Source organism: Mesoplodon bidens (genome assembly GCF_964165515.1).
Source record: "Mesoplodon bidens genome assembly, chromosome: 4".
NCBI lineage: Eukaryota > Metazoa > Chordata > Mammalia > Artiodactyla > Ziphiidae > Mesoplodon > Mesoplodon bidens.
The window spans coordinates 111,491,322-111,516,319 of NC_138160.1; the positions used below are offsets into that span (position 1 = coordinate 111,491,322).

General features: G+C 39.3%; 1 protein-coding gene across 6 annotated transcripts in view; it reads right to left on the reverse strand.

Annotated features, from left to right (window-relative positions):
- The window catches only part of RAPGEF6 (Rap guanine nucleotide exchange factor 6), a gene marked incomplete at its 3' end in the record, with an annotated part of 219,987 nt that extends 199,629 nt beyond the window's left edge, over positions 1 to 20,358 (reverse strand). For 5 of the 6 annotated variants that reach the window (XM_081232763.1, XM_081232760.1, XM_081232762.1 and 2 more), the window contains exon 1: positions 20,090 to 20,358. Coding sequence is in view for 4 of the 6 variants with exons in the window: in XM_081232760.1 (XP_081088886.1) it covers positions 20,090 to 20,158 (69 nt within the window). The other variant, XM_081232761.1, reaches the window with a different exon arrangement.
- Positions 20,359 to 24,998: the final 4,640 nt, after the last annotated feature.

The following is a 24,998-nucleotide window of genomic DNA, read 5'->3' on the forward strand; positions in this document are numbered from 1 at the left end:
TCCAAAATATATAAACAGCTCATATAATTCAGTATCAAAGAAACAACCCAATGAGAAAATGGGCAGAAGAAAAAGACATGAAAGACATTTTTCCAAAGAAGATATACAGATGGCCAAGAGGCATATGAAAAGATGCTCAACATCACTAATTACCAGAGAAATGCAAATCAAAACCATAATTATATACCACCTCATTCCTGTCAGAACAGCTATCAGCAGAATGATCACAAATAACAAATCTTGGCGAGGATGTGGGAAAAAGGGAGCCCTAGTAAGGAAAGGGAATATAAATTGGTGCAGCCACTATGGAAAACAGTATGGAGGTTCCTTCAAAAACTAACAATAGAACTACCGTAAGATCCAGCAATTCCACTTCTAGGTATACATCTGAAGAAAATTAAAACACTAATTCAAAGAGGTACATGCACCCAATGTTCATAGCAGCATTATTTACAACAGCCAAGATACGGAAGCAACTAAGTTTCCATCAACAGATGAACGGATAAAGACGACGTAGCATGTGTACGTATGTGTGCGCTCACACACACACACATATACACACACAATGGAATACTTCTCAGCCATGAAAAGGAATGAAATTTTGCCATTTGTAATAACATGGATGGACCTGGAGGGTATTATGCTTAGTGAAATAAATCAGACAGAGAAAGACAAATACTGCATGTTATCACTTACATGTAGAATCTAAAAAGTAAAACAAATGAATACATATAACAAAACAGAAACAGACTCATGGATATAAACAAACTAGTTGTTACCAGTGGGGAGAGAGGCAAGATAGGGGTAGGAGATTAAAAGGTACAAACTACTAAATATAAAATAAATAAGATACAAAGATGTAATGTACAGCACAGGGAATACAACCAATATTTTATAATAACTTTAAATGGAGTATAATCTACAAAAATACTGAATTGCTATGTTGTATGTATGATCTAACACTGCATAATATTGTAAATCAACTATACTTCAATTTAAAAATATAAATAAATAAAACACAGGGAGAAAAGATGGAAAAATATGAACAGAGCACAAAAATGTGAACAGTAAGATAGGCATCAACTTTAAGCAGGCCTAACAGAAGTATAACTGGAGTCACTGTGAAGGAGACAAAGAACAAAAAAACAATTTGGAGAATGGTGGAAAATCTTCCATATTTGATAAAAACTATAAACTTGCACATCCATGAAGCTCAACAAAACTCAAGCACAAGAAACATGAAATAAACAACAGCAAAGATCATAATCAAATTGCTTAAAAAATGATAAAATTATAAAAGCAGCTAGAGAAAGAAGATAAATTACACAGCGAGATCATTAGAATACAGAACACTTCTAGTCAGAAACAATGCAATCCAGACAACACTGTAGTAACACCTTTAAAGTCACAAAAGAAAAAAACTATCAATCTAGAATACTATTCCCAGTAAAAATACCTTTCAAAGAGGAAGGCAAAATATTTTTCATATATACAAAGGTTGAGTCAGTCAATCACCAGCACACCTGCTCTACAAAAAATGTTAAAAGTCATTCATAAAAGAGGAACACGATACAAGATGGAAATCTGGAGCTACACAAAGGAATGAAGAAAACTGGAAAATGGTAACTACATGGGTAAATATAAATCTTTTTTCTAATTATTTAAAAGACAGTTGACTATTTCAGGAAACAGCAACAATGACAACTATGTATTATGAGGTTTATTTATGTGTACAAGTAAAATGCATCACAACAGCACAAAGGCCAGAAGGTAAAAATGGAAGTATAGTATTGTATGGTTCTTATATAAGAAATAGTATAATATCACTTGAAGGTTGATTGTGATAAGTTTAAGATGTATACTATAAACCTTAATAAATTTCACAGTTTGTAGATTCTTTTGGATTTTCTACATATACAGTAACATCTCCTGTGAACAAGAACACTAGTATTTCCTCCCCAATCTATGTATATACGTACTTTTTTTTTCCCTCTAGCTTTAATGCATGAGCTAGAACTTCCAAAACAGTGGTTGGTAGGTGTAGTCATATACTACAAACACAGCTGCTGGGGCCCCACCCTTTGAATTAAGAGTCATCATAACCTGGTAGGACACCCACAAAATGCCTATCCCATGGAAATGTGCGTGTTATTTTCTAACGTCAAGACAATTTTGTTTTAGTGGCAAACAAGGTCTGAAAACTGTTATGTCATGGCAAACAGAATTAGAAGTCCATAACTTGACCTGCCCAATGAGGGTAGGCTAGAGTCCAGGAGTCCCAGAATTTCCTGAGATCCTCAACTGAATTATGTCATAGCATTTCCTCTGTTTTCAAGTCAGAGGACATCTCTGGTACATCACTGATGATGCCATGAATAGCTGACAAAGAATTAGGAATTCACTTTTCAATTTTAAAGTCTAAGTGAGAACATAATTTACAAGTTTTGAAATATACACGTGGTTCTCCAGTTCTCTGCCTGAAGAAAGTCTGACAAAGTGATGCACTTTAGATTCTAAAAGTCCTTCAAATTATCTAAAAGTTTGCCCTTTATTTTTCTCCAATTTTTGACAATTTGGCCATTTTACACACAGTTCTCCAACAGCATCTATAAATGGTGACTGCATGGATTTGAATAGAAGTATTAGGATTACTCCTATCCGGGGTTGGCAAACTTTTCTATAAAGGGTCAGATAATAAATATTCTAGGTTTTCTGGGTCATATGGTTTTTGTCACAAGTACTAATCCACTTTGCCTTTGTAGCATGAAAACAACCAAAAAAAAAAAAAAAGTAAATGAATGGGTGTGGGCACATTCCAATAAACCTTTATTTATAAAATAGTTGGTAGGCTAATTTGGTTCCCAGGCAATACTCTGTCAACTCCTAATGCATATGGTCAACAATATCTAACAAAGAAGTCAAGCCATGAATAAATACCTCTTTAGCAAATACCTCAACTAATGAGTTTTGGTGGAAACTGAGTCTATTTTCACTTTTCCAACCTTCCATAAAACTATGGCAAAGGCAAATGACCCAAGCACTACCAATCACATATACCCATCATAAACTGTTAATCTAGTGATACCGAGAAGGAAGAACTATCCGGAATCCACTTTGGCAGCTAGTGGTTGAAGGATCTGTGAACACATGCAGTGTACAGTATAGATGTTCAGCAGTGCAAGTTGTGGTATCCACTGTGTTCAGTGCTAGCAGCAGTAGTATCTTTACCAAATACGTGATAAAGAGTATGGATCATAGTTGTCTAGCCCCAAGTCTGTTTCTCCAGCACTCCCAACAATTCTGTAGCTACCCACTATCCTTTTAATAAATTCCTTTTCTTTAAATTGACCAGAATTGGGTTCCACTACATGTAAGTAACAACCCTGAAAGACTCTTATAGTAGCACCATCAGCATCACTTGGGAACTTGGCAAAAATGCAAATTCTCAGATTCCATCCCAGACCTAGTGAATCAGAATCTCTGGGAGTAGGACCTAGCTATCTGTGGTTTAATGAGCCCTACAGGTGGTTCTGATGCACAGAAAGTTTAGAACAAGTGGCTTATTGGTAGGATCTATGCCACTCGGGTTATCTGGCTGATAACCTATTAATGAGGAGGAACGCAAGCACTGAGATGCCTAGTAAATCCTGTGCACCTGGTTTTAGGGTCACAAGATGTTAAGCATTTATGAAAGGACAGAAAATAATCTCCCAGAACAAAGGATGGTTGTAGTAGCAAACTGATTAATTCTCTCATATGATGTGAGTGGTTAAGGTTTTGGTTTACGCAGGACAGCAAGTATTGATAGTTGTTGACTGTGTAATGCTGGTCTTAGAAAGGGGTTTCTTCAAAATTGAGTTATTTGTAGTGAGGTGGATGGACCTAGAGACTGTCATACAGAGTGAGGTAAGTCAGAAGGAGAAAAACAAATACCATATGCTAACACATATATATGGAATCTTAAAAAAAAATGGTTCTGAAGAACCTATGGGCAGGACAGGAATAAAGACACAGACGTAGAGAATGGACTTGAGGACACGGGGAGGGGGAAGGGTAAGCTGGGACGAAGTGAGAGAGTGGCATGGACATATATACACTACCAAACGTAAAATAGATAGCTAGTGGGAAGCAGCCACGTAGCACAGGGAGATCAACTCGGTGCTTTGTGACCACCTGGAGGGGTGGGATAGGGAGGGTGGGAGGGAGACGCAAGAGGGAGGGGATATGGGGATATATGTATACGTATAGCTGATTCACTCTGTTATACAGCAGAAACTAACACACCATTGTAAAGCAATTATACTCCAGTAAAGATGTAAAAAAAAAAAAGTGTTAATTCCTGCCTGGAAAAAAAAAAAAAGAAAGGGGTTTCTTGTGGTTTCTGTACCAATTATCTCTGAGACAGGCTAAACGTACTGCACTATCTGTTAGGCTTTTGGTATGTCCAAGATCAATAAAAGCTATTACAGAAAGCCAAAACAAACAAACAACCCTGACAGAGGCAGACTGGAAGTCTTACAGATATTTCTTGGTAATAAAAAAATTAAATGCTATATTCAAAGTGATGTTAATTATTTAGTGTGCACTTGAAAGCTGCTCTACTCAACATGAAAGAGGGAAATCATGAGGAAGATGAAAAAACTCAGAATTTATGACATTCCAGATCAGTAACACCTAGATCAACCACTGGTTCTGTAACTACAAAATACTGCAGAAATCATCCAGGTGTATTAGAAGAACAAATACCAACTCAGGATTAGGGAATAAAAATAATAAGTTCCACTTGGGCAAAAAGAAGGTGAGGAAGTGGTGATGAGTCAGCGCTTCCTAAAACATATCAGCCATACCCTCTCAGCCAGTCAGTTACACGAGTGAAGGTGGGCAAGGTGAGGTGGGTGAGACCACTGCCATCCTACAAACTGCCCTTCAAATGATCCATACCTAATGCATTCACTGTAGGCATATTCTATGACTTTTCAATTTCACTGTTAAATGAAATATTCAATTCATATTTGCAGCTCTGTATGTATGAGGAATTAATAATTCTGCTAAGTATACACTTCTAATTAAGCACTTTGGGATTTCTATCCCCTTCGTCAACGCTGTACCAAGCAGTACGCTTCTCTCAGCAACTCCATCTCTCAATTCAGCTGACTGCTGCTCTACACATGCTTATAAAACCAACCAAAACTTGGAAAACTCAAAGTGGAATGCTTAGAGCAATTCTGAATTTTTTGTTTCTCAAAGTCTAAAACCAGTTTATTTCTTACCTATGATAGGCTTAAGTCATCTCATACAACTTTCAATACAACATCAAGTATCTAAAACACTCATTAACCAACATATTTTACTCGTTATCCCAGCAATTTTAACAATAATAAAACTCTCAGGATGGATCTCTATGGTTAGTACAGATTCAATCCCAAGATATACATATTCTACAGCTGTAGTTGTATAATCAAAACTTATGCTGAAGAATCTTCCCCAAATTATCATTAGGCTGCCTTCAGCCTAACAATGTGGTTAAAAACTTGGACTGTGGAGACAGCTGTGGTTTCAAATTCTGCCTCTATCAGTTACTAACCATGTAACATTGGATAATTTGCTTAACATTTATTTTTTGTACAATAGAAATGACAAACTGCTTCCTTTTAAACATAAAATAAAATACCTATTAAATGTGTAGCATGGACACTATCACATGGTAACAAATGTGTATTATAAAATTACAAAACAAAGGTTAAATTATGTTCAGCAGACAATTATTTTAAAGATTTTCAACAATATCTCCAAGTTAACAAGCCCATACATTAAGCACAGAATTCCATTCCATTGGTTTTATCATCCGTGAAGGTGTAAATATATTCTGCAAAATGGCAATAAAGGGCTATATAACACTTACCACACATGGAGCCCAGACCATGGATTCTAAATACCATTTCCTACTAAAAGGAACCCAGGTTCCTCAGATATTCGGTTGGCCAAAAAGTTCCTTCGGCTTTTAAGTAAAAATAAAATACACATTTTTCATTTTCACCAAGAACTTTGTTGAACTATGTATTCACTGTTTTGTTCCACTGCCTTCTGCCATTTTTCAGGCAACTTCATAATTCCATCTTTCAAAAACTTTTTATCTTTTTGAGCAAAGAACTGTTCCAGGTGCCTTTTACAGTCTTCCAGGAAATGGAAATTTTTTCCATTAAGAGAATGTTGTAAAGACCGAAGTAAATGGAAATCTGAAGGTGCCATGTCTGGTGAATACGGCAGATGAATCAGAACTTCCCAGCCAAGCTATAACAGTTCTTACCTGGTCATAAAAAAAATCATGTGGTCTCGTGGTATCCTGATGGAAGATAATGCGTTTTCTGTTGACTAATTCTGGACGCTTTTCGTCGAGTGCCGCTTTCAGTTGGTCTAACTGGGAGCAGTACTTGTTGGAATTAATCGTCTGGTTTCCTGGAAGGAGCTCATAAGAGAGGACTCCCTTTCAATCCCACCATATGCACAACATCACCTTCTTTGGATGAAGACCGGCCTCTGGTGTGGTTGGTGGTGGTTCATTTAGCTTGCCCCACGATCTGTTCTGCTCCACATTATTGTACAGTATCCGCTTTTCATCTCCTGTCACAATTTGTTTTAAAAACGGAACATTTTCATTATGCTTAAGTAGAGAATCGCATGCGGTAATACAGTCATGAAGATTTTTTTCGCTTAACTTATATGTGGAACATCAAAGTGATTCACATAACCAAGCTGGTGCAAATGATTTTCAGTGCTTAAGATCTGGATATCTTGAATATGTCGGCTATCTCCACCGTGGTATAACGTTGATTGTTCTCAATTAATGTCTCGATTTGATCGCTATCAACTTCAACTGGTCTACCTGACCGTGGAGCATCGTCCAGCAAGAAATCTCCAGCACCAAACTTTGCAAACCACTTTTGACATGTTCGATCAGCCACAGCACCTTCTCCATACACTGAACAAATCTTTTTGTGTTTCAGTTGCGTTTTTACTGTTCTTTAAATAATAAAGCATAATATGCCAAAATGTTGCTTTTTTCTTCCATCTTCAATATTTAAATGGCTACACAAAAATTCACCAATTTTGATTTTTTTTAAATGCACGCTGACATGACAGCTATCACAATACAATCTAACAAGATTGTTTCACATGAAGATAAAGACAACTAAGCGAGCCATCTTACGGAAAACACCGAATGAACTTTTTGGCCAACCCCATAAATGGCTGATTTCAGTAGTAGAGTAAGGAAAGTAAAAGCCTGGAACACCTTTTTGGGCCAGAAAGTAAGGTATTATTTAAAGACTACTGGGTCATGCCAAAAGGACACAGGAGCTGACTTAGAAAAGGGCTCCCAGTGGCTAAAGTTGGGGCAACCTAAGAATCAAAAAGAATAATGACAATATTAAAAATACAAAAATAATCTTTGAATTCAGTGATTTTTTTTTTTTAGAGAAGGAGGAGAGGGGCAAGTGGGGCAAGTTCTCCTATACAGAATACCAGCTAATTAATGGGAAGTAATAAACAACCTACACTTTCTACTGCACACTGAACACTTTCACCTGGGTGACCCCTCAGCATCTCAAGTGCAAATATCCAAAGTTAAACTGATTACCTGTACCCCTAGCTGTGTCTTGCTCCTCGGTTCCCTGATTTAGGTGACAGTACTCACCTTCAATGGCTCTGGTAAGAAATCTATCAATCCTACTTTCTAAACATCTCTGCTCACCACCTCACCAACTGGAGCAATTTAGGGATTCATTATTTCTTACTGGATAACAGAAAACAGCCTTCTTGCCTCTAGTCTGGCCCCCTGTAATCCATTCTTCAGAGTGCTGCCAGAGTGATCTTTCTAAAAAGAAAATACAAACTCCTTAACAAGGAGAACACAGTCCTTCATGTTCTGGATCTTGACCATGCCTGCAGCCTCACCTATTTTACTACTTATTCTTGTCCCAATGTTCCAGCTACGTAGGCAACTTGCACGTTCATACCCAGCTCATCTTGTGGCCTTGGAAAATGCTGTTCCCTTTTCAGGAAACACACATTGTTCCTTCGTCACCTAACTTTTATATATTCAAATCTATACTCATGTCAGGGTTCCCTTTTCTAAAACAATTTGAATGACACCTGCCTACCCTTTACTCCTGTCTCCCAACAGTCCTCCTACAAAACTCCTGAGCACCTGATATGTGCAACTATCACAGTACTTAAACAGGCTGTATTTTGTCTGTGTACTTGCCCATCTCCTCCCCTAAGAACTTTAATCTTTTATCCCTAGCACTTAAAAACAGGACTCTAAAAATATTTACCACACAAACATTCATCAGGCAGTCTTCCACAAAAAAAGTATGCGTTCAACTCTGCCTCAGAGAGTCATTTAAGGAGCTCATAAGCAATCCAAACTTCAGTTGCCACTTGTGACACTTATAAACTCTTTTCTAAAAAATATACTATGATGAAGCCTTCTCATATTAAATGAATGCTTTTAAGAAACCAAACTAGAACAGGCTACCATCCTCTGAAAACAAGTTATAAAACAGAATAGTATTAAAAAAAAAATCACATATCAAGCACACCTGTTTTCATTCTACATAAAACTTGAGAATTATAAACTTCCATTAAATTGACACAGGCACCTTAAAGTATTATACTTCATACAGTACAGTCCTGATTAAATGAGAGACATTTACTTAGGAAAATATTAGGCCTCTATATAGATGTCAGTAAAAAAAACACAGTTCAAAGCTTAAAATGTAACCTGAAGTTCACTGATAAAGAGAAAGCAGTGGGGCACTACTGGACTGAGGAAGTGACTGATGAATCATGTGACCTTGAGCAAGACATTTTACCTCTCTCAAGTTCAGTTCCTTTATCTGTATGCAACCCATTTCACTAGCTCTTGAACCATCAGCTAAAGTATTTTTGGAAGAGCTACATATACATACGTTCACAAATACATGCTAGGTGGTGCTGCTACTTCTGCTATGTACTAAGTGTCCTGTCCAACGAGTCCCACTGCCTCTGCCACATGTCAAAGCCAGAAGCCCTAAGGCTGCCAAAATTTCAGTTAGGGGCAAAGTAGTGAAGAATGTCTGGTAGTAGTGAACATCACATGGGGGCTGCTTATGCCTCCATAACCTCAAGTTCTTAATAAAGTGGCTCATTCAGTTTTTATTTACAGCAAGACCTCAGTTTATACAGGCCAGTTCAAGGTAAAGCCAAATGATAACTACAATGTTACAGAGCTCACAATCCTACATCCCTTTCAAAGAACATGACATTGTCAGTTAAGTTCACCATGGCTGGCTGCTCCTCCTCTTTGCAGAATTCTCTCTCAGGGAAGCTCCTCATCTCTCAAAAACAAGATTTTATGGTGTCTAAACTCCTGAATGGCCACAGTTTTTTTCTCAAGTTGGAAATCTCCAATACATGTAAAATGAGGTGTCATGCAAAAGAACTCTCTAATAAAGGCCCCATCTAGATCTAGTATTCCCTTTCTATACAGTTTAGCTTACAAATGAAGGTCAGAGGGGCCCAGAAGCATAAATAAGTTCTCTTATTTTCCAAGGAAACCTCTGAATGTGCATCTGCTGTAGAAAAGCACAATAGAATCTTTGTTCTGCCACCCTCAAGGATGCACACAGTGACTCACTCAAAAACGACTCCAAGTACAATGGTGCTCTTTCGCCAATTAAGAAAAAATCTCTACAAGTGTACATTTAAAAACCATTACTCTAAATTCTGAAATAGATTAACAAATAATTACAAGAATACTAAAGTTTACATTCTTTCAGTCCAAGTTCCCTCTTTAACATTTGGTAACAAAAATAAGCTATTTTTTTGTTTTTTAACAAAACCCTTTTCTGGATTGTAAATAGGCAATTACATTAACATCTAGCTGAGCATAAAATATTTGCCCAGCAAAAGTTTTAAGCCACCTGGTTAAAAACACATGAAAAGTTAAAACTGGCATTGCAGTTAAAACTGGAAATGTGTTTCAAAGCCATATAAAAAAGAAGTTCCTGTTTCAAGGTATGACTTAAGTTCCTCTATCTGAATTGTCTCTGAAGAACTGCCAGGTAAAACACATAGTTTCTTTATGGTAACTGTACATTATTCATATTTTAATAAGAGGATATTAATGGCAAATTTTGCCATTGTGCCAAACTTCATCAGTCTTTTCTCCCCAGCACTTCAAGTAACAGACCAACAAAAATCACTACTAGAAAAATAGGGGAACAGTATTTTTCAGATTCCTTTTCTCTTTAAAGTCATTTACACTACAAATATTTGGCTACCTACTATGTAACAAGTATTGCATGATGGAAACTGGGAGATAAGGATATAGTCACTGTCTTCAAGGAGCTTACACTCCAGCCAGAGAGACAAACATGCCAGTAATCATAACACAGTACAGTAATTGCTATGGCAGAGGAAGGGACACAGAGAAGGAGTGGGAGATGAGACTTCAGTGAGGAGTCTGGATTTGTCAAGTGAGAGGATGGTGTTCTAGACAAAGGAAACAGCAAACTAATATGTATGGCTACATTTATTGAGGGCTCATTATGATTGGCACTTTGCTAAATAAAAACTTACATATATTATCTCATTCAGTCCACGTGACAATCCCCCAAAGATATTCAATCTTAAAGTTAGGTAACTTTCCTAGGGTCACTCAAATTCTCAGTGCTAGAGCACAGATCTGAAGTAGGTTTGTCCAAATCCAAATTCCAGGGCCCTAAACACTTTCCCACGCTATATAAAGCACACAGAAAGAATATGGCACAATGGACAATGCTTCTAATCGCTGTCTATATATTAGAATTACTTAAGGAGACTTCTATAAATAACAATGCTTGACACTCCATTCCAGAAGGTTCTAATTCAAGAAATGAAGGGTGGGCCTGGGCATTAAAAAAAAATTCCCCAGGTTGAAAAACATACGTAGCCCAGGTTGAAAAGTACTGTGTTAGGATATTTACATTTCTCTAATAATTAGTGATATTAAGCATCTTTTCATGTGTTTGTTGGCCATCTCTATGTCTTCTTTGGAGAAATGTCTATTTACGTCTTCCACCCATTTTTCCAGTGGGTTGTTTTTTGATATTGCACTGCATGAGCTGTTTGTATATTTTGGAGATTATTCCCTTGTCGGTCTCTTCGTTTGCCAATATTTTGTCCCATTCTGAGGGTTGTCTTTTCATTTCATTTATGGTTTCCTTTGCTGTGAAAAAGCTTTTAAGTTTAATTAGGTCCCATTTATTTATTTTTAATTTTCATTACTCTAGGAGGTGGGTCAAAAAGATCTTGCTGGCTGCGATTTATGTCAAAGAATGTTCTGCCTATGTTTTCCTCTAAGAGTTTTATAGTGTCTGGCCTTACATTTGGGTCTTTAATCCATTTTAAGTTTATTTTTGTGTACGGTGTTAGGGAGTGTTTTAATTTTGTACTTCTACATGTAGCTGTCCAGTTTTCCCAGCACGACTTATAGAAGAGACTGTCTTTTCTCCACTGTATATTCTTGCTTCCTTTGTCATAGATTAGGTGACCAGAGGTGCGTGGGTTTATCTCTGGACTTTCTATCCTGTTCCATTGATCTTAACTACTATGAAGTATCACCTCACACCAGGCAGAATGGCCATCATCAAAAAATCTACAAACAATAAATGCTGGAGAGAGTGTGGAGAAAAGGGAACCCTTCTACACCGTTGGTGGGAATGTAAATTGGTACAGCCACTATGGAGAACAGTATGGTGGCTCCTTAAAAACTAAAAATAGAACTACCATATTAACGCAGCAATCCCACTCCTGGGCACATACCCAGAGAAAACCATAATTCAAAAAGATACAGAAGGGCTTCCCTGGTGGCGCAGTGGTTGAGAGTCCGCCTGCCGATGCAGGGGACACGGGTTCGTGCCCCTATCCCGGAAGATCCCACATGCCGCGCAGCGGCTGGGCCCGCGAGCCATGGCCGCGGAGCCTGTGTGTCCGGAGCCTGTGCTCCGCAACGGGAGAGGCCACAGCAGTGAGAGGCCCGCGTACAGCAAAAAAAAAAAAAAAAAAAAAGATACAGAAGATGTGGTACATATATACAATGGAATATTACTCAGCCATAAAAAAGGAATGAAATAGTGCCATTTCCAGAGACGTGGATAGACCTAGAGACTGTCATACAGAGTAAGTCAGAAAGAAAAAAAAATATCGTATAATATCGCTTATATGTGGAATCTAGAAAAATGGTACAGATGAACTTATTTGCAAAGCAGAAGTAGAGACACGGATGTAGAGAACTTGTGGATACCAAGGGAGGAAGGGGGAGGGTAGGATGAACTGGGAGATTGGGATTGACATACATACACTACTACGTATATAGCATTGGGAACTCTACCCAATGCTCTGTGGTCACTTAAATGGGATGGAAATCTAAAACAGAAGGGATATATGTATACATATAACTGATTCACTTCGCTATACAGCAGAAACACAACACTGTAAAGCAACTTAACTCCAATAAAAAAATTTTTTAAAAAGTACTGTGTTAGGATATTTATATAAGTAGTTTAAAATGCATGTGTTTGGGGGTGGGGGGCGATAAGGCTAGAGTGCTAGGCAGAAGATAATGGAGAACTTTACATCTTTCCCATTCCCCTCAGAGCCAAACTCACAAACAGTACACTTGCTGCCTTCACTTTCTTGGGTCTGATTCTCACTTTAATCCACTGCAGTCAGGCTCTGTTTTCAGTCCACTGAAACCATTCTGATGGACGCAACCCGAAGAATTTATGGGTCCTCACCTTTCTTGAACTCTCTATAGTACCTGATATTAATGATTAGGGATTTCCTTCTGAAATGTCCTCCTGTAACACCACTTTTCTGTTCTGCTTCTACCTCTATAAACAATTTCTTTTCATTCTCTTTGGCAGTTTTCTTTTCCTTCCCCCATCCCTTTAATATTAGAGCACCCAAAGGGTCTGCCCTTCTATTCTCACTTAGTTTTCTCACTCTGAGTATTCCTACCAATCCCATGACTTCACCTATGACCCATATGCTGTAGACTCTCAGACCAACTCAGACCCATAACCTGGTTTGACCTGAAGCTCCAAATGCTTACTGAACATCTCTATCTGTGTCTCCTGTAGAGAGTCTCAAACCCTTTCCAAAACTGAATTCTCTTTCTAGCCTAATTCTGCTCTTTAATAACGTACTCTTATACACAGTTACCCAAATGAGAAATTCAGAAATTATCTGAACTTTTGCATTGCTCTGAATGGACCCAACCCAAGTCTGTCCCAACATGGAAAAGACAGAAAAGTTTTGCCAGATTTGCCCCAGAGCGATTGCAGACACTTGAGAAGAATATAAGGACAGAGTATATCTTTGCCTCAAGTGCAGCATCTGGGGTTTGAGGCGGTTACCGCAAGAGTAGGCTTGGACAGAATGAGGTGGCCAATCCAAAAGGGTAGGTGAGTCACGGTATAAAAAAGGATAAGTACATGAAGATCAAGGAAAGCCAAGGGAGGAGCTTCAAAGTCCAGTCCAGAGATAAAATGCAAAGAACCAAGATAGTTTCATAGTCCTCTTGGTTGCTGTAAAGAATACATACTGTATGATTCCACTCAAATGAAATTCAAAAACAGGCAGAACTAATTTATGGTGAAAGATGTCAGAACAGTTTCCCTTTGGGAAAGGGTACTGATTGGGAGGGGCAAAGGGGGAGTTTCTGGAGTGCTGGTAATATTCTATATCATGATTTGGAGGGCAGCTAAATATATTTGTGAAAATTAAGCTGGCTTATACTTATAAGCATGTGGACTTTACTGTATGTGTATTACAGTCAATTTCAAAGTTAAAAGAAAAAAAAAAACACTCTGGTGGGATGTACAAATTCCCGTTTCAACCAGTGACCATGTTGGGCCAATTTTACTTCCTCACTATTCCACTATCAAATATTCTGCTACCTTATCTCACTCCTGAACTACTGCATTTGTTTCCTATAACCTGATCCGTATCTCCTGATTTCCCCGGTTATCCTGATATAATCATTAACAGTCTTGCCTTTCACACAGAAAAATATCGTGGTTTGGACAAAATGTTATTTGTTCATCCTACTGTAAACCACACTGCCTCTAAGGTAGCCAGCCTGTGCCCTTCCCGACCCACCCCCTGCTCCCCCCTCTACATCTTCAACAATGCCCACAGAGTAATCTTTGTAAAACTGATCTTATTTCTGGGCTTTAAACCCTCCAATAGTTCTCCTTTATTTACAACATCCAGTCCAAATCCCTGAAATGATCCAATCCCACTATTATACCCAGCTTCAACATTTAACATCTACCACCATGTACCATCCCCTTACACACACAAACACCCCATACACTAATTAGCCCAGTGTTCTGCAACCTTTTTTCATTATCACATCCCTCCAAAGAGTATTTTTCATAATTGCCACCCCATCTCCAATTAAATATTAAGGAATAAGACTTTGTCAGGTAGGGATGAGTTTTGTGTAGATATTACTACACAAACCACAGTAATATCTAAGATTTTTTTTTCACTCCCCCCCCAGAGGACCCAATTTTTGTCCCTTTGGGGATGACATCATCCCCATTGGGAATGCATGCTCTAGCCTTACAGACTGGCTTCTTGTTCTACAAATGTACCTGGCTTGTCACCATTAGTGCCTTTGCTCCTGCTGCTCTCTGCCTGGAATGACCTCCCTTCTGGATATCATCCAGACAGCTATTCACGATGTCTAAGCTTTAATTTAAGGCTCCTCCAAGAAGCCTGTCCTTTCCCCAGTTGCAGCTGTAAAGTGCCCTATCCGTACCTTTGTCACTAGTAACCTTAACATTTTACTAATGTTTTCATGTCAGTCTCCTAAGTCACTAAGGAATAGGGACCATGTCCAATTTCTCTCTACAACCTTGGCTTTTAGTATTGTGCCTAACATATCATCTGTTAACTGAATGGATAAATTAATGTTATCATCTGCGTGAGGTAACCATACATCTCAATTTGCTGGAGACAGACCTTTAATCTGTTTTCTTGGTATAAATATTAACCCACCTCTTTTAATTCTCAAAAATGATCTGGATGATAACTTATATTGCTAACCTATCTAGGCAGTGGAAAGTAATTAAATTCTGAGCAAGAATAGAAGATGATCAGATCCGAGTATTAGAAAGATCACTCTAGCAATAACAGGACAATAAATAAAAAGACTCAAGCAAAAATTCAGGGGTGAAACGATAAAAGTGTGAACTAGGGTAGTACAGCTGGATAGGAAGAGGTAGAGAGAGATTCAAGATGTAAAATCAAACAAGGTTTAGTGACCAGTTAGATATAGAGAGGAAGACAGCAGGGGGAATCAAGAGTAGAAACACTGGGCTTCCCTAGTGGCGCAGTAGTTGAGAGTCCGCCTGCCGATGCAGGGGGCGCGGGTTCGTGCCCGGTGTGGGAGGATCCCGCGTGCCGCGGAGTCGCTGGGCCCGCGAGCCATGGCCGCTGGGCCTGCGCGTCCGGAGCCTGTGCTCCGCAACGGGAGAGGCCACAACAGTGAGAGGCCCGCGTACCGCAAAAAAAAAAAAAAAAAAAAAAAAAAAAAAGAGTAAAAACACTAATTTCTGGATTGAGCAACTGGGGCAGTCACCAGCAGAATATTAAAAAGGAGGAATGATGATGGTTTCAATTTGAGACTAGTGATTGAAGAACCTGGAGGACAATTTACTGGTTAGATATATATATCTGAAGCACATGGAAGGGGGTAACATGCGCTATACAGACCTAGGTGTCAGCCTATAAAAATTAACTGAAGTCACGGTGCAGAATGAGACCACCCAGGATGTACAAAATCAGCAATTCTAATGAACAGAAGTATTATCTTTTTAACACGAGAACTTTACAAAATTAATTCTAAATTTTGTTCTGTTTAACATATTTATTGATCATTTAACATGCACAAAACATGGTATTAAGCACTTAGAGACAGAAATATAAGAGAAATAAGGTGTTCACTCCGAGGTAAAAAAGAAAGATTACAGAGAAAGAATGGCATTGAATATGGACTGAGTTAAGAAAAAGCCAAATTCAAGGTCTCAGTTTTGACTGTGGCATCTTTAATTTTGGCATAACAACTCAAAGTGAGTACCTTAACAGCTTTTCTTGCTTTAGAGCACTTAGCTTCCCCCAGAGTATTTAAGTCTAAAATTTTCCATTAAAAAAAAAAAAAGATCTTTGTAAGGTGGGAAAGGAAATCAGAGAACTAGCTCAGGAAAGACAATGAAATGTGCTGTGGAAGCTGAATCTACACAGAAGGAGAAATGGCCAGAAAAGTAAAAACTGTGTTAAGAACACAGTTCTAAATGGCATACATGACAAAAGTTTCCATTCTCAGTGTCTGGCTCACTAGGACTATGCTTGAGTTGATAGTTTCATGTAAGGAAAACAGATGGGTCAAAATAAAAGAACCGTTAATTTTGTCCCAGAAACAAACAGAAGAGTTCTTTATTCATTAATTATATGATGTAAACGTCTGATTACAAGATTATAAGACACTGATTCTTATCTATTTGTATATTTTTTCATAATGCTTTGTATCCAGTACGTATTCAAGGAAAAATAAGCTGAATGAATGCTTTATCCCCTTCTATATTACCCACTTTATTGGCTTAGCTTCCAGGACAGCACCACTCTATCCTAGTTTTTCTTCTCCTGCACTGTTTGCTCCCATGCCTTCTCCTTTGCTGGTTTCTGCTCTTCTCCCCTGACCCTGTAAGTGATCAAGTGCCCCAGGGCACTGTCTTTGGTCCTCTTTTATTCCCGTGTACACTCACTACTTGGGTAATTTCATCTAGTCTCGTGACTTTCCACATTATCTGTAAGCTAATAACTATAAAATGTCTATTTCCAACCCAGCCTTCTCTTTAGAAATAATTATAAATTGTATATGCAACTCCTTACTTGACATTTCTAACAGACATTTCAAATGTGACATGTTCAAAACTGAATTTCTGATCCACTCCCCTCCCCAAAACTACTCCTCCTGCAGCTTTCCCAGTCTCTTTGATGGCAGCTCAAACTCTCTTCAGTGGTAACTCCAACACTCCAGTTATTCAGGCCAAAAACCTTGAAATCATTTCGATTTTTTTCTTTTCCTCAAAGCACAATCTAATCCATTAGCAAATCCTGTTGGCTAAATCCTGTTTCCTTAATTGACTACTACTCACCACCAGCATTACTATCACTTTAGTCTGAGTTATGATCTCTTCCCTGCTTTAATGTGATAACTTCTAACTGATGTTCCTGTTTCTTTCTACCCTTGCTCCCACAGTTTATTCTCAACCCAGCAAGCAGCCAGGGGATGCTTTAAAAACTAGGATAACATCGTTCCTCTGCTTCAAAACATTTCGGTGGAAAACAAAACCCTCTTTCACTCAAAGTAAAAGTCAAAGAATTTACAATTTAGAAAGTCCTGCATGATAAGCTCCATCCTATACCACCACCATCACCTCTCTGACCTCATCTCTTACCACTCTTCTCCAGTCACTCAGAGCTCCTTGCTATTCCTTGAATGCACCAGACATGTTCTCATCTTAGAACTTTTGCAATGACTATTCTATTTGGAAAGCTATTTCCCCATATATCACCACGGCTAACTCTATCACATGAATCAGACTTTAATCAAAATTCATCTCAACCAGGACACCGACTACCTTAAATTGCACCCAGTCCTTGTCTCTTACTTCCAATTCCTTTATCCTGCTCTTTCTTTAACTAGCAATTATCAGCTAACATATTATGTAACATACTTGTTTATTACATTTATCTGCCTACTCCCCCTCCCCCTTCTGTTAGAATGTAAACAATAGGGCATGCCTGTTTTGTTCACTGATACATCCTAGTGCACAAAATAGCGCCTTGAACTGGTAAGCTTTCAACAAGTAATTGTTGAGTGAATATATTTATAATAGACCCTTAAGAGTCCACTAAAAAGAATAAGGATCTTCTGAAAGCAGACATGACCCTATGAGAATTTCATCAAATTATTTATCACAAATAGCTCAACACTAGGATTCAATTTATCACTTCTTTATTGATACTTCTGTACCCCAAACAAATTCTACACTCATTCAAAAGCACTGCCAATGATGGGACATCCCTGGCGGTCCAGGAGTTAGGACTCCACGCTTTCACTGCCAAGGGCCCAGGTTCAATCCCTGGTGGGGGAACTAAGATCCCACAAGCCACGTGGCGTGGCAATCAATCAATCAATAAATCAATAAATAAAAGTTTAAAAAGCACTGCCAGTGATTCAAGCAGTTAACAAGTTATGCTGCTAGATGTCAGAGCTCCAGTCTGTGTACTGTGGGCAGTTGTTTAGCATTTCCTTAAACAACGCTGCTGTTCCAGTAAAACAAGATAAAGTACTTACACAGCACACACTGGCCACCATAACTTTGTGAACAGTTTAGAAAATTTCCTAAAGCTCAAAAATAAGCAATTTCAAAGTAGATCATTCTGTTATTAAAGAAAATTAGGATCTTCCCATTAAAATGTGATTTTATCATAAGTAATACTTAAAAGTAAAACCTACATTATACATTGTAAGCCTTGTATGATACTTTCTAATGATATAAAAACTATAGTAGGGGCTTCCCTGGTGGCGCAGTGGTTGAGAATCTGCCTGCCAATGCAGGGGACAGGGGTTTGAGCCCTGGTCTGGGAAGATCCCACATGCCGCGGAGCAACTAGCCCCCTGAGCCACAAATACTGAGCCTGTGCGTCTGGAGCCTGTGCTCCGCAACGAGAGGCCGCGATAGTGAGAGGCCCGTGCACCGCGATGAGGAGGGGCCCCCACCTGCCGCAACTAGAGAAAGCCCTCGCACAGAAACGAAGAGCCAACACAGCCATAAATAAATAAATAATTAAAAAAAAAAAAACTATAGTAGATTCACCTGTTCAAAGTGAATGCTTTCAATTAACTCACAATGACCTCAAGGATTATCAGAGGAAAATTAAGACACATGGGATTACAAACGCAAGTCTCAAAAAGAGGACCGTGGAAAGTGGTAGAATTTGCTTTGTTTCTATGCAAAGATCAGGATTTCCAATAACAAAGTTTGACCCAGCAGCTACAATTACACCTTGACTAATATCATGTCACAAAAGGTCAGCCCAAATTACTGAGACTTACTATGCAAAACATTATAAATCTGAAAAACACAAAAGTGACTTAGGAAGAACTAGCCAAAGCACTTCTTTTTATTTATTGCAATTACACACAAGACAATCCAACAATCCATTCACATTGTTGCTAGTTTTTGCTTTTTGGTTTAGGAAACATACCACTTATTATGGAAACTTCTCCAAACCAAGGAAAACCTCCCCCCCACCCCCAATTTAAGCCTCTATAGGGATTGCCAAGGTTAACAGGTTTTAGTTATTTGCCCAAACACCAGCCTTCAGCTCAAGTGAAAATCATTTAACTCAATACAGCAGGTTTTGGATCCAAGCACAAAATACTGTAACATTTCCCAGTGACACAGTCTGAAAAACTACCTCCCCAGAACTTATCTTCAGATACGCATAATTCTCCACCAGAATTCATCTGACTGGATGCAAACTTTTAAACTATCTTGAAAACTTTATCTTTCTTTAGGCAATTGAAAAGCATTTCAAAGAACTTTAAGAGAAGTTATTTCTTAATAACACGGCTGTTATAGTTCACTTACAATTTTTCAGAGTCTACCTACCTACGGGACAATCTCATTCCGAGCCCCACATTTTACCCTGAGAAAATACGACTTAGTAATGGTGCTTTTTTTTTTTTTTATCGAAAACACTGGGAAGTCACCGGCAAGAACGGGTGTGCGGGGAAGGCGGCACAGCGAGCAGGAAAGACGGTCGTCACTCGCCCGCGACAAGGGCCCGGCCGGGGACTCAGAGAACAGATACCTTGGCAGCAGGTGCGAGGCTCTGGCAAGGGGACAGTCGCCGCAAGTTTCGGACCGACAGAGGGATGCTGTCCTTTGGACAGCGGGAGGCGCGCCGGGCCGGCTGGCCTTACCTCGGGCGTTCGCTCGGGCGGCTTCTTCTTCAGCGCCTGCCTAGCTTCGGGGTCCACGGGTGAGTTCATGGTCGCGTCCCCGGCCCCCGTGCTCCCCAGCCTGCCCTTAGCAGCCCACGCGACAGCCCATTCACCCTAGGTAGGGGGGCTACACCCTTTACCCCCTCCCCTGAAGAAGGGAGCTCCGAACTGCGACGGGGACCCCGCTTTGGCAAACAAGCCTTCACACGGCCCGCCCAGGGCCTCAGCCCACGCGCGACTGGCCAGAGGGAAGCCCGCGCGGGGGCGGAGGAAAGGCGAGTGCGCGTGCGCAGCACGCGCAAGCGCGCAAACGGGCGCCTAAGGGCGTGACTCTGCAATGACGTAAAAACTGGGGCGGTGCAGTGAAGCCTCCTCCAACCCTTCTTCGTGAGATTTGAAGAAACGTCGCGAGACATCACCCAAGCCCGTCACAGGATCCGCCTCGGAGTTGGGGTTTCCGCCGCTCCAGTTTCCGGTGGGGGGGCTGAAAACGCGCTGTGCCCCACTGGACGAGAACAGTGTGTTGGGGCGCGAACCCGTGCGGCAGGTGTTCTGGGTGGAGAATTCTGTTTGTGCCAAAATCCGGAAGCTCAGGGCACGGCCAAGCCCGGGGCGGAGCTCCAGCTCTGCAACTCCGACACCGCTCCGAGAGCGTGCGGAAGTAGAAGCGGCCATTCGGCAAACAAGGAAGTTCATACCTTCTCTTCACTGTCTACTAATAAAACGAATCTCTTGTGGAAGGGGCCCGCCGAGAAGTACCTGCCTTGTCCAAGACGGACTCCCTGACATCAGGGCAGAGGAACCGAAGTTTCGTGGCCTTGAGCAGGGGGTGGGCAGCCACCGTGCCTGCAGCCAGCTCAAGGGTTACTGCTGGTTCGCGAAGTCAGTCTAGACTACGTTCACGTAACCTATGCCCAGGACAGCCTTCCCTCCGCCCAACCCCTTCTCAGGCAGCGAGCGGGCCTTAGGGTTGCCTGGCTCAGGAGTGACCGCTCTCTCACTACACTTTACATACTAGTCTGTTTCCCAACAGGCCAAATAAGGCAAATTAACGTTTATTTACTAGTCCCTTGGTAAGAAAAACATCTCGACTACTCTCTGCGGCAGCCACACACCTGCAGAGGCTGTTTCTGCCTTAAGGTCACTGACAGAATTCCAGAATCCATCGTTCTAAACAGTCCTATGTCAGCGTACAGATAAGCCGTACAGGTTACACAGTTCCTTACTTTGGAGCCTCATAAGCATGTCCTTTTCACTGAATACATCTTAGTATTTCTTACAGCAATTGACATGGTTCACTAACTCGAAGCGATTTAAGATTATGACGTTATTCACATTAATTTTTAATGACATGGTAGTAAGAAAATTATATTTTAGAGTAACAAAAGGGAAAGGAGAGTTCAGTCTGCAACATTCACCGTTTCAGGCACCTAGTAATGATGGCTGATGTTAATAAGGGTTTTGTTTTCCGTTGGTCATTCACCTTGCCCAAACTTGAAGTTTACAACATAATATTAGCACATTTCGTTTTTAAGTATAGGACAAAAACCTTACCAGGGAAGTTATGACTCAGCCACTCTGGAAAGAAATTTTCAGTTGATCACAATTGTGACATTGTCACTTCCGTCATTTTTTTGTGTATAAACATATCCTCTCAAAAGTCTGCATAAGATCACAACGGTTATCCCTTCCATTTTTGAAGCATGTTTCCAAAGCCACATCAATATTTTGAAAAGAGGGAAAAGGCATTAAAGCATGATGACCACGAGCTTGGACTTTAGGGGCAAACATCTGTATTTGTCTTTAATAGGCCATTTCTAGTTAAATGACTTAGTTATTTGATATTTCTAAACTTCAGTTTCCTTAACCGTAAAATGGGAACAAGTAAAAGACCTATTGCTTTGGAATTTTCTTAAGATTACATGAGATAATTTATGTGAAACATTTAGGATGTTGCCTGAACAATCCAGGCACTCTTTATTATTTCTATTACTTTACCTCTAGGAAGTGATTTCTCTAAAGCATACATTCAAATTTGAAGAATTGGATAGGTTTTTCCTTTACTGCTTTTTTTTTCATTAGAACTATTAAGAAACACATTTAAGTATTCATGAAGATGTGGAGCAACAGGAACTCTCACAAACTGCCAGTTAAGTGTCTATTGGGAAACCAGTTAGAAAAAGAAGTATCTAGTAAAGCTGAAACTTAACATACCTTTTGATAGCAAGCCCACTCCTTGACATATATCCTAAAGAATACCCAGAAAAGATGAACAAAAATGGTCACTGTTCATATTAGCCAAAAATTGGAAATAACCCAATTGTCCATCAACTATAGAATGGGTAAATTGCTGTATATTCATTCAGTGAAATACCACCTACATAGCACATGAATGAATCTCCAACATAATGTTGATAGAAAAAAAGCAAAACAAAATATGGGGTATAATTACACAAAGTTCAAACAAGCAAAACTAAAGTATATCACTTAGGGATGCATACACAAAACTATTAAAAGAGAGCAAGGAAATGTTCACGAAAATCAGGTTGGAATTTACAAAAATGAGAAGGGAGAGTATTATGATCAGGAGGAGGGCACATGGAGGAGGGGTGGAGATCCTGAATTACTGAAAATGATTTACTACTTGACCTAAGTGATGGTTACATTAGTGTACACTTATTAATTTTATATAATCTTTGATAAGGAAAAATTAAGTCTATAAAAGTAACTTACTAATATAGACCTTATAAGACAGCAACAGTAAAAACAGTATATTAATATCCACAGTAAGTATACACACCTAAATTTAAGCATATTTTCAAAATCTATCTTGTCCTTTACTAACCTGTATTGTGCTTTGGTATGTTGAAAAAAGTGAGGAGGTAGTGAGAGCTCTAATAGCTATTTTCAGAGAAAAGCCAACCTCTACGATAGGATTCACCAACATTAACACATATCTGAAACAAAAGAGTAATGGTTCTGAATGCAAGTAATTTACTAAATTATAGGAAAACAAAAAGATGGTTAAGTCTTTTTAAAAAAAGTAGCTTAACTACTTACCCTACCTTAATTTTTGTCATTATACTTACCACAACCTGACAGCATAATATCTTTGTCTATCTCCTCCACCAGCAGGAAATATGTAAACTTCATGAGAAAGTGTGTGTTATTTACTGACTTATCCCTGGCACCCAGACCCGTGCCCAGCACATAACAGGTGCTCAATCAATATTTGCTAAATGAACAAATTGATCTATCTAAGGACTAAGGGATTAAGAGGGGATTTTGCTGTTAAAAAGATAGACACTTGATTGCTTTCCAATGGCAAAGAAAGATATCTGGCTAGACAACTATTCTATTATGCAAAACTGAATACTCATTAGGCACACACAATCATATGGCCATCTTTGCAGAACAACAGCAAACCATCAAAAGACTGAAGTTAAGAGCACTGGTTTTAATAGCACCTGGAATGGAGTAAGGAATTCAGATTTGGAGTATGCTGGGAAACTGAGTCGCTACTAGTTGAAAACTAAGAGCACTTTCTGGCCCAATTTCTGTCACTGAATAAGAATCTTTGAGTGTGGGGTCTAGGAATTAATACTTTCCAAACACTATCTAGGTGTTCCTAATAGGCAACCAGGTTTGAAAACTACTTTAAACTAACTCAGGTTTTGGACTAGTCTGACCCATCTTAATTCCAAAACAGTGAAGGGTATTGACTTGTGAGTGATGGAAGCAAATGTATGACACAAAAGTGGCATCACAAGTTTCTTGAGGAAATAATATCTTCTTTATATTTACACAACAACACTTCAACAATGTTATTCCCTTTGAGACAATTTAGGTAACACTGCTTTTATCAATAATTTTACTTTGAGTGTTGAGGTGAATATAAAGACATGTTTTGGGACTGTCCTTGTTACAATGGTCACTTGGAAAGGAAGGAATCTTCAGCCTCTTCAACTTAATACTCTCCTTAAATACAGTTATACCTAGGGGAGGTCTAATCAGATCTCTGGGCAGAGAGCTGTCTGCAACCTGATGAAGGGATAGGTCTAGGCTCATACTTTTATGAAAAGGAGTGTCCCTTTTAAAGGAAACGTTATAAGGGGACCAAATCCTGGAGTGCTGACAAGAAAGAAGCCCCTGACCCAAGCATATGCTTTAAGACCAGAAGTTCTCCTGAAAAGATAATCGATGGAAATTTCATCCATTTAAAAATCTCTTGCTAAAAATTTCTTTTAAAAAATTTAAAAGAAAATTCTTTAAAACTCTCTTTTGGATTGCCTGTATTTTCTTTTCTTTAGCGAAGTTTCAAATCTTAACTCTACAGCAAACATGGCCAAGTCTACAGTCTGCACTATAAAGCAAGGACAGGAAGCATTACAGTCTCCAACTTCCCCCTTTTCTATCTGCCTAAGTCCTTCTCACTCAGAGTTACAATTCCCCAGCCCCCAGTGCACCTTCAGCTCATGTTTGGTCCCACTTGCCATCCCACCCCTACACCTCCTACAATGGCAAAGACAAAGAAATCTCAGGTATCTTTACAACACATCTGTCACCACATCCTAGTTGGAAACATTCTGTTCTGAGACAGGAAAGACTATATGACCTCAGATTAAATTCTCTGTATTTCAGTTTCTCATTAGCAGAATCTATGCTTCTCAGAAATGTTGCAAGATTTCTTTAAATTTTTATCAGAGGACAGCACATATAAACTCAGGTAATTATAAACCTCTAAAATATCTGATAAATGCTTCCCAAATACTTGATACTTCCTTTCTGCTTTAAAACAGTGCACTTAGTCTCTTCAGTCAAATGTAAGAATGATAAATGTAAAATAATATAAAAACAGGCACTGCAAAAAGCCCCTGGCCTAATCCTG